The sequence below is a fragment of the Myxine glutinosa genome, chromosome 2, assembly GCF_964187855.1.
Source record: "Myxine glutinosa chromosome 2, kmMyxGlut1.1, whole genome shotgun sequence".
Lineage (NCBI taxonomy): Eukaryota > Metazoa > Chordata > Myxini > Myxiniformes > Myxinidae > Myxine > Myxine glutinosa.
This window is the reverse complement of record NC_136262.1, coordinates 9,784,400-9,799,617: the sequence shown is the minus strand read 5'-3', so window position 1 is coordinate 9,799,617 and position 15,218 is coordinate 9,784,400. Positions and strand designations below refer to the sequence as shown.

The 15,218-nt window shown below is 39.5% G+C and overlaps 2 protein-coding genes across 9 annotated transcripts in view; one reads left to right on the top strand and one right to left on the bottom strand.

The window, feature by feature from the left end:
• LOC137422051 (exocyst complex component 3-like) overlaps positions 1–6,515 on the top strand; it is an 88,794-nt gene extending 82,279 nt beyond the window's left edge. Inside the window, exon 16 of the mRNA XM_068108755.2 lies at positions 5,843–6,515. Within this exon, the coding sequence (XP_067964856.2) occupies positions 5,843–6,017 (175 nt within the window). The 3' untranslated portion in view covers positions 6,018–6,515. The remainder of the gene's footprint in view (positions 1–5,842) is intronic.
• Positions 6,516–10,983: 4,468 nt separating this feature from the next.
• PIGM (phosphatidylinositol glycan anchor biosynthesis class M) overlaps positions 10,984–15,218 on the bottom strand; it is a 31,655-nt gene continuing 27,420 nt past the window's right edge. For 5 of the 8 annotated variants that reach the window (XM_078772966.1, XM_068108762.2, XM_068108759.2 and 2 more), the window contains one exon: positions 10,984–11,503. In XM_078772966.1, coding sequence (XP_078629092.1) covers positions 11,351–11,503 — 153 coding nt within the window. In that variant the 3' untranslated portion in view covers positions 10,984–11,350. Of the gene's footprint in view, positions 11,524–15,218 lie in introns of all 8 variants that reach the window. The other 3 variants (XM_068108765.2, XM_078772967.1, XM_078772968.1) reach the window with 1 other exon arrangement.

Below are 15,218 nucleotides of genomic sequence, written 5' to 3'. Positions count from 1 at the left end.
CCTTTTCGTTGAATATATGCTGGTGAATGTGGCGTTCATACCGTTTCTGCGTTAAGTGTGATGCTGAACAGGAAGAAGAAGAAGCCGTACTACCAACTTCGTACACTTCCAGAATTGTTTGATTTATTTGTGTTCAAATCTCTGGTGATTGTTTTGTATTTATTTATGCGAATGTGTACTCGTATATAACTGTCATTAATTTTAAAAAGCTTCGGCACTATAGATCCTTTTTTTTTTTTTTTTTGCCTAAAACACTCCCAGGCACTCACTGATGAAACTCTGAAAGTTTGACGAAGATCCGTTCAGCCATCTCTGAGAAAAATGGCGACACACAGACAGACAGACAGACAGACAGACATCTCTCATATAGTAGATTGCAATTGATATTATACAATATTACAATTGATATTATACAATACTCGCAGAAGTACCCAGCATTGCCGCGTGGGGGAGGGGAGGGGGAGGGGGAAGGGGAGGGGAGGGGAATGGGGGGGAGGGGAGGAGAGTGGGGGGAGGGGATGGGGGAAGGGGAGAGGGTAGGGTGGAGGGAAAAGGGAGGGGGCAGGGTAGGAGGGAGGGGGAGGGGGGAGGGGAAGAGGTAGGGGGGAAAGGAAGGGGTATGGGGGAAAGGGAGGGGTAGGGGGAAAGGGAGGGGTAGGGGGGAAAGGGAGGGGAAAGGGGAGTGGGTAGGGTGGAGGGGGAAGGGGAGGAGGGAACGGGAGGGGAGGGATATAGATGGTTACTGGCAATTGATCACATCCACAAATGATGTAATCCACACAATTTAAGTACTTTACATAACGTTAATAGGAATACATGGCCGTGTAGATGGGAAATACAGTTTGTTTGAAATAAATCACAAATATCAGATGAAAGTTTTTAAAATTTAGAACTATTCTCACTCAGAGTTAAACATCACCGCAATATTACGCAGTTGCTTCAACGTTTTCTGTGAATTATATGTCATCATTGTGAGATTGTTTTGGATTTTTTTTTTTTGAAATGAGATTTTTATATTTTAAAAACGGCAAAAAAGCATCAGAACAGCTGTGAAAAAGCATCAAAACAGCAGTGAAAAAGCATCAGAACAGCTGTGAAAAAGCATCAAAACAGCAGTGAAAAAGCATCAAAACAGCAATGTAAAAGCATCAAAACAGCAACAATTGTCCGGTGATTTTTCAATCACCGCAGCTAAATGTGTCGGAGTAATTAACTATTTTCCTTCGTGCCTTTTTTTGTGTGTTTTTTTTTTATACACATAAATACATAAAATCACATAAAATACACATAAATACACATAAAAATCAGATCAGAATCAGAATCAGAATCGATATTCTCACAATCATCACAACACACCAGACACGTCGTTAATTACGCAGTGCTTCCTTGTAAACAATGTTCTTTGTCTTTCCTTGTTCGGATAGGATGTATAGATTGTTCTCTTGTCCTACCCGACTACATCCTACGTATAGTTGGCCATGGGAGAAGCCCGGGGAATCAAGGTTCAGTCCGACCACCTTGAGAGATTGTCCTTGCGCCTTGTTGATGGTCATGGCAAAGCTGAGCCGTACGGGGAATTGGAGCCTTTTGAACTCGAATGGCAGATCAGATGGTATGATTGGTATCCTCGGAATGAAGACCTGTTCCCCGCTATAGTTTCCCGTAAGTATGTTGGCCTCAATTACGTGAGACATCAACTTTTTGATAGCCAGTCGTGTGCCGTTGCACAGTTTTGGAGGATCGATATTTCTCAGGAGCATGATTGGAGCACCTTCCTTTAGATGGAGTATGTGGGGAGGCACACCCGGAGGCTGTAGCGAATTGAGGAACTCTACCGGGTAATGGACAGTCTCGTGGTCGTTTTGGATTGAGTCGACAGATCGGTAAGTTCTTAGATCCCCAGGAATAGTCTGCAGAAGATCCAAATTGATTTTGTCCACTGCATCGTTCTTTGGGGCTAGAATTGCCCTTTCACAGAGCCAGGAGTGATTTCGGTAGTTGGCGGGGATGTTGGGGAAGACGTTCGCCTTGAGTTCGTCAGCCGTGGTGACATTGTTGCCGCATGGTACGATGTCCACTCCATCTTCAGGGCACGTCTCCAAATCTCCGTTTCCGATTTGTAACAGCTTCGCTGAAAAGGCGCCTGCGGCTACATCTCCATGAAGGGTGACACGCATGTTTGTGCAAAGTTTCAACTTCGTCACTTTTGACCATAGAGGAGATGCCTTCTGTCTCTGACTTCTGTCTTCTGTCTGACTTCTGTCTGTCTTCTGTTCTTCTTCTGGATCTTCTGTCTCTCGCTGTCTGACCCTCGCCAGACGTTGTTGATTGGCGTTTAGACGTGCCTCTGTCTCCTCTTCTGTCTCTTGCTGTCTGAATCTAGAGACACGTTCTTGATTGGCTTGTCGATGGTGAAAAGTAACTTCATCGGTTTCATGGAGTCTCCGATCAGCGATTTTCCTTGCTCGGGAGGTTGAACGCGACAAAAAATGTCTTTTCTCCGGTGCCATTGCCTTTATCACAGTCAGTCTTCCAGTCACTCACTCGTAGACAAATTCAATTTTTTTCATTTTTACGTTTACACGTGGTAACAAACGACGCAAATGCAAGATTGCAACTCTGCGTCGTGTCGTGGGTGTGGCCAACGTGGCCTCATGCTCCCAGGTGATTGGCTAACTCGAGCTCGAGCGAGCCATAATGCGCTACGTGATGGCAAAAAATATGGATCTAAAGATGAAAGAAAAAAAAACCTATGTGGTGTGAATGGAAATGTTCCTCGCTGAAAAGTGAAAAAACGCAATAGCTTTTCGCTCTGAATTACGTGCGAACGCGTAACTGTGAGTTTATGGCGGCAAGGATGGAACATCACGTGATCGCTCTGAGCGAATCAGCGCGCTGCTCTGCCACCGGCTCAGATTCCGTGTATAATATTCCTCGCTGAAAATAAATATGGATCTAAAGATGAAAGGAAAAAAAACCTATGTGGTGTGAATGGCAATGTTCCTCGCTGAAATGTGAAAAAACGCAATCGCTTTTCGCTCTGAATTACGTGCGAACGCATAACTGTGAGTTTATGGCGGCAATGATGGAACATCACGTGATCGCTCTGAGCGAATCAGCGCGCTGCTCTGCCACCGGCTCAGATTCCGTGTATAATATTCCTCGCTGAAATGCGCTGAGGTAAATATGAATAAAAAATATGGATCTCATCAAATATTTTTCGGTAGGCCATGTTCTTCCCAGGCTCAATGGCCATGCCTATGCCAAATATCAAGCACGTGAGCCTCTCCGTTTAGGAGTCTATCGGTAACATTACACACACACAAACTGTGTTTTATATATATAGATTACAATTGATATTATACAATATTACAATTGATATTATACAATATTACAATTGATATTAGACAATATTACAATTGATATTATGCAATATTACAATTGATATTATGCAATATTACAATTGATATTATACAATATTACAATTGATATTATACAATATTACAATTGATATTATACAATATTACAATTGATATTATACAATATTACAATTGATATTATACAATATTACAATTGATATTATACAATATTACAATTGATATTATACAATATTACAATTGATATTATACAATATTACAATTGATATTATACAATATTACAATTGATATTATACAATATTACAATTGATATTATACAATGTTACAATTAATATTATACAATGTTACAATTGATATTATACAATATTACAATTGATATTAGGCAATATTACAATTGATATTGTACAATATTACAATTGATATTATACAATATTACAATTGATATTATGCAATATTACAATTGAGATTATACAATATTACAATTGATATTATACAATATTGCAATTGATATTATACAATATTACAATTGATATTATACAATATTACAATTGATATTATACAATGTTACAATTGATATTATACAATGTTACAATTGATATTATACAATATTACAATTGATATTAGACAATATTACAATTGATATTATGCAATATTACAATTGATATTGTACAATATTACAATTTATATTTTACAATATTACAATTGATATTATACAATATTACAATTGATATTATACAATATTACAATTGATATTATGCAATATTACAATTGATATTATACAATATTACAATTGATATTATACAATATTACAATTGATATTATGCAATATTACAATTGATATTATACAATATTACAATTGATATTATGCAATATTACAATTGATATTATGCAATATTACAATTGATATTTTACAATATTACAATTGATATTATACAATATTACAATAGATATTATACAATATTACAATTGATATTATACAATATTACAATTGATATTATGCAATATTACAATTGATATTATACAATATTACAATTGATATTATACAATATTACAATTGATATTATACAATATTACAATTGATATTAGACAATATTACAATTGATATTATGCAATATTACAATCGATATTAGACAATGGTCAGCATCTTGCTTGATCATAACACCAGCGTTCTCAAACTCGATTGTTTCTTGCTCGATCAACCAGGTCTTATTACTTGCGATAATCGAAGATTTTTCAAATATATTGAAAATCCTGTAGAAGCCGTTGCTCCCATGGAAACGCCATTATAAATATAAGCTATTTATACATGTGATCACTGCAGGAAAAAGGCCTTGGGGAGGTGAGATATTATGAGTATTAATATTGTTTTGTCATAACATTAACAATATGCGATTATCATTAATTTTGTTATTAAAAGCGTCTTTGGAAAAACGCCACGATAAAGCTAATTTTACATTGATATACACCTCAACGTGCAACCCCATTGACGGCAATGGCGGTGAAACCCGCTCGGGGGAGAAAACCCCCTTGGGGAGTGGGGGGGGGGGGCAAATGAATGCGCTACAACCTTCATTGTGTAACCCTTAGTCATCCTGTCAAGTTTGGTTGAGATTGGATAAGTAAGGACGGAATGTATTGGCGTCAAATATTCATCAGACAGACGGACAGACACAAATGATGTATTTTAGTATGATGGTGACTCACGTTGCTCATTTGTCAATTTTCTGTGTATTTTTGTTAAAATATTTATTGTATGCATTCCATTTGATTCCCGACACCCGGAAACATGGGATAGACACAAAAGACACCTTTCTATGAACACTAGTAATTGAGTTACGAGTTATTTGTCATTGCCGCGGTGGCCATCTTGAATTCTGAGGTTTCCACAATTGTGATTCTCTGGGACCTTATTATTTGATTTGATATATTATAATAAATGTATCCTGAAAGAATCGGCTTGTTTCAAGTTTTTCCACCTTTGTGTACATTAGGGCCTAATGCTCCTGTACGAAATGAACCTGTGGTTGTACTGAAGGAGGAAGGAGTGACACGTCCGATATTCACCAAAATTTTCTACAAACGGTGAAAGTGTGAAACAGGAAGATAAATAAAATAAATGTTTGTGATTTTATTATTAACTTGCATATTTCCTTACTTTTGGGAATCAGCAGATCTGACACTTCTTTATTCAGTGGGCGGTTCTCTGTGTTTTACGTATAACAACTGAGGTCGGAGTTCGTATTTCATTTTGACACATCTGAAGCTGGAGGTACCTGGGAGCGCAGCTGTGCAACCTGTGGACGATGATGATGCTTAGCCATGTCCGAATACCATTCCGAGACTCGTTCTGTATATGTACGCCAGACATGGCCTATCTGGGAGAGATTGTTCTCTTCATTTTTTTGTTTGTATCAAATTTCCGTCACTTTTGATGATTTCTAATGAAAATGTCCTCTGCCTTGTAGAGAAGAGCACATATGTGCAGTGCTTTCCCTGCGTGGCGACTCCTCTCGAGAGATGCGACTGGTAGTGTCGGAATGTATGATGCAGCGTGACAGGGACCAAGACGCGTCGGACGTTCCATCCATCTTCACAAGTATCGCCGTAGCTTCCTGTCTGCTCCCCCAACTTCCCAAGTGACTCGTCTTGCAACGGTCCGACGACGCACCTGATTTCACACCAAAGGCGTTTGCTCACTTCTGGTGCGGTCAGGCAAGACAGAATAATGGATTATTAATTTCAGTATTTCTGATACCTTTTATCGATATCCATCACAAAGTATTTGAGCAAGAAGAGATTGATTAGCCATATGGTTTGTTTTCAGTGTTTGCCATAAAAAGAGTGCAATAAACATGTCTGTCTAGATGTTGATAGAACAGACACCTTTGACAGGATAAATGTCCAAACATATTGCACAAATATTCTACCTGTTATTTTATTACATAACAATGTGTTATTGCAAAATCTATAACTTGTTAACTTGAACACCGACTCTGAGTCACCCAGTATTTCTTGATTCATAAGAACAAGACAATGTTTTTTCCATTAGTTTCCTTGTTTTAATCCAGCGAATCAAATATAGTGTAATAATCCACAGTTGTACTTATCAAAATAAACTGTAACTGATAAAAAACAAAACAGATGTTAAAGTGAGTTATTTAGCTCCGCCACCGAAGATGGACGGACGTTATGGTTTCGCGTCTGTCTGTCTGTCAGTAAGATATCTCAGAAAGTTATGGACGGATTCAGACGAGATTTGGTGGACAGCTTGGGTGTTTGACAAGGACGAATGGATTCAATTTAGTGAAGATCTGGATCCAAGAATTTTAAAAGCGATTCTTCACCATTGAGAGACGGGGCCAAAAATGATATATAGCATGATATCTCGAAAAGTTGTGGACGAATGATGACAAACTTGGTGGCCGAGTTGGTTCGGCGACGAGAACAAGCTGATTAGATTTTGGTAAAAGTCCCGATCCAGATCCGGCTTAGATGAGGGATCAAAACGTAAACTCTTCATCCCAGCAAAGGTACGTGCTCTACCGAGTGTCATTCTAGTTTTGTATGCATCCTATGTTCTAGTTTTGCATGCATCCTATGTTCTAGTTTTGCATGCATCCTATGTTCTAGTTTTGCATGCATCCTATGTTCTAGTTTTGCGTGCATCTTATGTTCTAGTTTGTGTGCATCCTATGTTCTAGTTTTGTGTGCATCCTATGTTCTAGTTTTGCATGCATCCTATGTTCTAGTTTTGTATGCATTCTATGTTCTAGTTTTGCATGCATCCTCTGTTCTAGTTTTGTATGCATCCTATGTTCTAGTTTTGCGTGCATCCTATGTTCTAGTTTTGCATGCATCCTATGTTCTAGTTTTGTGTGCATCCTATGTTCTAGTTTTGCATGCATCCTATGTTCTAGTTTTGTATGCATCCTATGTTCTAGTTTTGTATGCATTCTATGTTCTAGTTTTGTGTGCATCCTATGTTCTAGTTTTGTATGCATTCTATGTTCTAGTTTTGTGTGCATCCTATGTTCTAGTTTTGCATGCATCCTATGTTCTAGTTTTGCATGCATCCTATGTTCTAGTTTTGTGTGCATCCTATGTTCTAGTTTTGCATGCATCCTATGTTCTAGTTTTGTATGCATCCTATGTTCTAGTTTTGTATGCATCCTATGTTCTAGTTTTGCATGCATCCTATGTTCTAGTTTTGCATGCATCCTATGTTCTAGTTTTGCGTGCATCTTATGTTCTAGTTTTGTGTGCATCCTATGTTCTAGTTTTGCATGCATCCTATGTTCTAGTTTTGTATGCATCCTATGTTCTAGTTTTGTATGCATCCTATGTTCTAGTTTTGCATGCATCCTATGTTCTAGTTTTGTATGCATTCTATGTTCTAGTTTTGTATGCATTCTATGTTCTAGTTTTGCATGCATCCTATGTTCTAGTTTTGCGTGCATCTTCTGTTCTAGTTTTGTATGCATCCTATGTTCTAGTTTTGCGTGCATCTTCTGTTCTAGTTTTGTATGCATCCTATGTTCTAATTTTGCGTGCATCCTATGTTCTAGTTTTGTATGCATCCTATGTTCTAGTTTTGTATGCATCCTATGTTCTAGTTTTGCATGCATCCTATGTTCTAGTTTTGCATGCATCCTATGTTCTAGTTTTGCATGCATCCTATGTTCTAATTTTGCATGCATTCTATGTTCTAGTTTTGTGTGCATCCTATGTTCTAGTTTTGTATGCATCCTATGGTCTAGTTTTGCATGCATCCTATGTTCTAGTTTTGCATGCATCCTATGTTCTAGTTTTGCATGCATCCTATGTTCTAATTTTGCATGCATCCTATGTTCTAGTTTTGTGTGCATCCTATGTTCTAGTTTTGTGTGCATCCTATGTTCTAGTTTTGCATGCATCCTATGTTCTAGTTTTGCATGCATCCTATGTTCTAGTTTCGCATGCATCCTATGTTCTAGTTTTGCATGCATCCTATGTTCTTGTTTTGTGTGCATCATATGTTCTAGTTTTGTATGCATCTTATGTTCTAGTTTTGTATGCATACTATGTTCTAGTTTTGTTTGCATCCTATGTTCTAGTTTTGCATGCATCCTATGTTCTAGTTTTGCATGCATCCTATGTTCTAGTTTTGTATGCATTCTATGTTCTAGTTTTGCATGCATCCTATGTTCTAGTTTTGCATGCATCCTATGTTCTAGTTTTGCATGCATCCTATGTTCTAGTTTTGCATGCATCCTATGTTCTAGTTTTGCATGCATCCTATGTTCTAGTTTTGCATGCATCCTATGTTCTAGTTTTGTATGCATTCTATGTTCTAGTTTTGCATGCATCCCATGTTCTAGTTTTGCATGCATCCTATGTTCTAGTTTTTCATGCATCTTCTGTTCTAGTTTTGTATGCATTCTATGTTCTAGTTTTGCATGCATCCTCTGTTCTAGTTTTGTATGCATCCTATGTTCTAGTTTTGCATGCATCCTATGTTCTAGTTTTGCATGCATCCTATGTTCTAGTTTTGCATGCATCCTATGTTCTAGTTTTGTATGCATCCTATGTTCTAGTTTTGCATGCATCCTATGTTCTAGTTTTGCGTGCATCCTATGGTCTAGTTTTGCATGCATTCTATGTTCTAGTTTTGCATGCATCCTATGTTCTAGTTTTGCATGCATCCTATGTTCTAGTTTTGTGTGCATCCTATGTTCTAGTTTTGTGTGCATCCTATGTCCTAGTTTTGTCGACATCCTATGTTCTAGTTTTGTTTGCATCGTATGTTCTAGTTTTGTATGCATCCTATGTTCTAGTTTTGCATGCATCCTATGTTCTAGTTTTGCATGCATCCTATGTTCTAGTTTTGCATGCATCCTATGTTCTAATTTTGCGTGCATCCTATGTTCTAGTTTTGTGTGCATCCTATGTTCTAGTTTTGTATGCATCCCATGTTCTAGTTTTGCATGCATCCTATGTTCTAGTTTTGCATGCATCCTATGTTCTAGTTTTGCATGCATCCTATGTTCTAATTTTGCATGCATTCTATGTTCTAGTTTTGTGTGCATCCTATGTTCTAGTTTTGTATGCATCCTATGTTCTAGTTTTGCATGCATCCTATGTTCTAGTTTTGCATGCATCCTATGTTCTAGTTTTGCATGCATCCTATGTTCTAATTTTGCATGCATCCTATGTGCTAGTTTTGTGTGCATCCTATGTTCTAGTTTTGTGTGCATCCTATGTTCTAGTTTTGCATGCATCCTATGTTCTAGTTTTGCATGCATCCTATGTTCTAGTTTCGCATGCATCCTATGTTCTAGTTTTGCGTGCATCCTATGTTCTTGTTTTGTGTGCATCCTATGTTCTAGTTTTGTATGCATCTTATGTTCTAGTTTTGTATGCATCCTATGTTCTAGTTTTGTATGCATTCTATGTTCTAGTTTTGCGTGCATCCTATGTTCTAGTTTTGCATGCATCCTATGTTCTAGTTTTGCGTGCATCCTATGTTCTAGTTTTGTGTGCATCCTATGTCCTAGTTTTGTCTACATCCTATGTTCTAGTTTTGTTTGCATCGTATGTTCTAGTTTTGTATGCATCCTATGTTCTAGTTTTGCATGCATTCTATGTTCTAGTTTTGCATGCATCCTATGTTCTAGTTTTGCATGCATCCTATGTTCTAATTTTGCGTGCATCCTATGTTCTAGTTTTGTGTGCATCCTATGTTCTAGTTTTGTATGCATCCCATGTTCTAGTTTTGCATGCATCCTATGTTCTAGTTTTGCATGCATCCTATGTTCTAGTTTTGCATGCATCCTATGTTCTAATTTTGCATGCATTCTATGTTCTAGTTTTGTGTGCATCCTATGTTCTAGTTTTGTATGCATCCCATGTTCTAGTTTTGCATGCATCCTATGTTCTAGTTTTGCATGCATCCTATGTTCTAGTTTTGCATGCATCCTATGTTCTAATTTTGCATGCATTCTATGTTCTAGTTTTGTGTGCATCCTATGTTCTAGTTTTGTATGCATCCTATGTTCTAGTTTTGCATGCATCCTATGTTCTAGTTTTGCATGCATCCTATGTTCTAGTTTTGCATGCATCCTATGTTCTAATTTTGCATGCATCCTATGTTCTAGTTTTGTGTGCATCCTATGTTCTAGTTTTGTGTGCATCCTATGTTCTAGTTTTGCATGCATCCTATGTTCTAGTTTTGCATGCATCCTATGTTCTAGTTTCGCATGCATCCTATGTTCTAGTTTTGCGTGCATCCTATGTTCTTGTTTTGTGTGCATCATATGTTCTAGTTTTGTATGCATCTTATGTTCTAGTTTTGTATGCATCCTATGTTCTAGTTTTGTTTGCATCCTATGTTCTAGTTTTGTATGCATCCTATGTTCTAGTTTTGCATGCATCCTATGTTCTAGTTTTGCATGCATCCTATGTTCTAGTTTTGTATGTGTGCCATCCCTGGCATGAAACTGTTTGGGGACTCTTATCACGAGGTGGGAACAACCCTTATTTTCCCCCATAATTGTGTTCTCCATTTTTTGGGAGTGATTTAGACAAACATGTTTGAAATCCAAGTTTGGCAATTACTGGACCACTGATCGAGTGTCTGAGATGTGGTCAAAATTCCATGACCACAATTCGTTTATTCAGTAGAATGATCCAAACTTCGAGCTGCAAGAGCAAGTTCAACTCCACTTGCTGTCATGTCCATTTATAACCAGCAATGGGAATTTCATACAAACTAAAGGTTAAGAGGAAGACATCACGCATACATTCCAAACTACTGAGGATTTAGTTGGTGAAGTTGCATGTTTAACATGACATTTCGAACTTGGGAAATAGGGATGGAACCTGAAGGAATGGATCAGCAGTTGGGGTAAGACCTCTTCTGACCATCAAAAAGTTTCTACTTGGGATGATGTATATTTTACATCATGATCATTTAAACACGAACATCCCTGAAGAGGTCATGCCATCTTGTGCTTGAAGTGGTAGTGAGAAAGCAGCTTTAGCATGATGATGCAATTGACCACAAGGAAGAGCAAACTGGCTAGGCAGATCTCCAGGAAGGTGTCATGTCCTTGGAATTCCAGGAAGTATGCTGGCATGAGCCACGCAGCCTGCAAACACCAGGGAATGGCTATTTTGAGGTCAAACGTAACATCAATGTTTCACATGTCACATACGTGATTAACAATTTGTGGATTACATTGCGTTCGTTGAACCTTGGATGATGCCGTTTTGACAATTTATCAAAATTCATCAATCAAAATTCATCAACTTCGCTCCTCGTCGGTTAGGTTTATCAAACATACTTGTTGTTGTTTTCTGTGAAAACTAGTACTGTGACGGTGGATATGGTCGTGGCCTAGTGGCGAGGACAATGGACTGAAATTGCACACGGTATGGGTTCACATTCAAATTCAGATGAACGCAGTGGTATCCGGGACTTGGATACGGAAGCTGAACAAGCTATCGGATTGTGAGTAAAAACCAAGCTGGCTCACTAATGACCTTCACGGTGGGCACACCCTGCCTCCCTCCAACTAATCTCGTACTCACCTCTTAGCTGATGTTTTGCACGCAGATTGAAGTGTAAATGGGAGCGCCGTTCCTCAGATGGACGTTAACTGGGCATCTCGTCTGCGAGGATTACTTTGTGGAGTTTAAAGATCCCACAATGTCCTTCACGAGCAATTGCATAGTACGTCATAGAATTGGGAAACCAAGTATGTTAGAGGTCAAAAGGTCAACTCAAGGTCAAACTTCTAAAATCATCAATTTTCATCTGATTGACTTGATAATTAAAGAGCAATTGCATAGTACATCATATAATTGGGAAACCAAGTATTTTTGAGGTCAAAAGGTCAAAGGTCAACTCAAGGTCAAACTTCTAAAATCAATTTTCATCTGAAAAAGAATCAATTTTAATCCGATTGACAAGAGCTTAGATTAAGATTGTCAATTTGAATCTTAATGAAATGGACAATTTGATGTGTTCATGGCAACTTTTTCGGGGGGGGGGGGGGGGGGTTTGCAAGTATCATGGTCTGCATGACATATTTCTTGTTTGTTTGTTTGTCTGTGATCTGTCTGTTTGTGAACACGACATCTCAAAAAGTTATGGACGGATTCAGGTGAAATTTGGTGGACAGGTTGGGTTTGTGGAAAAGACAGATTAATTCAATTTTGGTGAAGATCTGGATCCGCACACGAGAATTTAATCTTTAAATGATTCTTCACCACTGATGGATGGGGCCAAACCGGTCGGTATACAGTATAGTCCAGTCAAATTAGTCAATTTAGAAGCCTAACCCACCACTAATTGGAAAAGATTGTTTCTCTGTTGGATTCTCCTCTGATATGCCCCAGGAATACCATATCAAAATAGAGATGAATGGGAGGAGTGGAAGGGGTCAAAATATGCTAATTTATGTTAATTAGGTCCGAACATCAAAGGAACAAGCTAAACAAGAAGAAATCTTGCATTTGTCTCAAGAATGGGATTGCGCATGGGGATTGGGGAATGGGGATTGCGCATGCACAAGATTGGAGGTCTCGTCTCTTCAAAGCTGTCCATGCGCGCTCGCTTTCGAAGTTAACTAACTTTTCACAATTGTGTTTTTGTCGAAACTGTATCTTTCTCTCGGTGTATGTACCTATTGGGGTGTCTTTAATAGTATTCTTGGCGTTGGTTTTTCATACCTGTGTACAGAATCGTCGGTCTTTCGTATCGCGTATTCTGAGGCCTAAGTGTAGTACTAGGCTACCATGTCCGACCTTGGCTTGAGGCTTTGTTTTTGTCTCAGCGGTTCTTCGATCGCGCTGCAATTACTTTCCGGTCTCTGTTTTTCACGGTCTTTTCACCCCATACTTCCTTGTTTTAAAATCTCAAAAAAAAAAAAAAAAAAAAAAACATTTCCATCTGTTCTTATTCGTTTATTCGTTCTTATTTGTTCGTTCGTTCTTCGACCACGTTGTTTGTGATCACGTGATCACGTTGTTAAAAAATGTCTCATCTATCCCCTGAAGACCTGTATTCTGTCATATTCTATAACACCTTTTTCTTCTTCTTCTATAAAAGGATGCTTTCGACTTGCTCACCAAATCTATTCATTCCAAAAAAAAATTCCATCTCTTATAGTGCATCTTTCATTCATTCCCTAAACTCTCCAGCACTCCATCCTCCCTCCAGCGTCCTCAAACGTATTTTTGACTCGAATGTCTCAAGAAACTCATTTTGCAATAAATGTTCATTTCCCATTAATCGTACACTTTTCAAAATCCCATCACCCCAAAATCCCATTTCCCATCACCCCTCCCCTCTAAATCTACCCCCTTGCCCCTCCCCTCCAAATCATCCCCATCACCCATCTCTTTCAAATCTTCCCCCTTGCCCCTCCCCTCCAAATCTTCCCAATCACCCATTCCTTTCAAATCTCCCCCCACACCCCTCCCCTCCGAGACTCTCCCTCGCTCCTCCCCTCCTAGACTCCCCTCTCACCCCTCCTCCTCAAAGCGTCCTCCCCGCTTCTTCCCCCTTCCAACTTTCACCTTCATCTCCCTCAACCTTCTGCCTCGCTCTTCCCCCTCGTCAAATAACACCTCACTGCGCCTCTCCCAATCACCATCAAACCTTTTGTCCGCCCCATTCTTCCCTTTCTCCAAGCTATTCTGAAATCTCCGACACACCTTCAACAGCTCTCCCTACCTCGTCCTCCTCTTCCACATCTTACCCTACCGCTCCCCCCCCCCCCCCCCCTGTTCTGTATCCGATGCTCCCCCTTCCTCTTCCTTAACAGTATGGACCTCAAACATCCGGGGCCTTCGCTCAAACTTGCCTGATCTCTCCATACAGGTTGCTTCTGACAAACCAGACGTGATCTGCTTAACAGAAACTTTCCTCCTTCATGATGTCTCTGATTCCTTGGTATCTCTCCCAGGTTACTCCCTCCTCCGGTATGATAGACCTGAGCCTCGTCCTGGAGGTGGGGTTGCTATCTTTATAAAAAACTCTCTTCTTCACTCGCCCTGCACTGCCCTCTCTCCACCTCACCCCCAGGAATACCTTTGGCTACGGCTTCCCCTTCGCTCCCACCTTTTGTTCATATGTGTGTTGTACCGTCCACCAAACAGTGATGACTCCATCTACATCTCGCTGTCTGAGAATATGGACCAACATCTATCTACCCATCCCAACTCTCTCTTCCTCATATGTGGTGATTTCAACTGTCACCATGCCAGTTGGCTGGGTGTGGGTACTGCTCTCACCAGCCATGGCTCTTCAGCAAAGGACTTCTGCGACTCACTGGGACTGACACAATCTGTCAATTTCCCGACCCAGATTTCAGTCAACGGAGCATCTTCTCTTCTGGACTTGGTTATGACTAACTTCCCTGAAAATGTCTGCTGCTCTTCTTCTGCTCCAATCGGCTCTTCTGATCATGTGCTTGTTAAAGTGGACATCTCTCTGACCATTCTCAGAGAGCCTCCTCAGCGTCGACGAGTCTGGCATTTCACTCAGGCCAACTGGCACGGTCTTCAAGCAGCCATCAATCATCTGGACTGGTCTCCCATCTCTACTGCCTCTGACATAAATTCTTCCTGGGAATTCTTCCAAAGCAAACTGCTCTCTCTCATGCACAGATTTATCCCATCTCGTCTTCTGTTGTCATACCCTTCCTCCCGTCCATGGTACACGGAATCTTGTGGTGAGGCTATTGCCCAGAAACAACTTGCTTTCGTCTCCTGGAAAGCAAATCCAACGGAAGGAAATCTCATTTCCTTTCACAAAGCCCGAAACAAGTGTGTGTCCACCCTCAGGAGAGCCAGGAA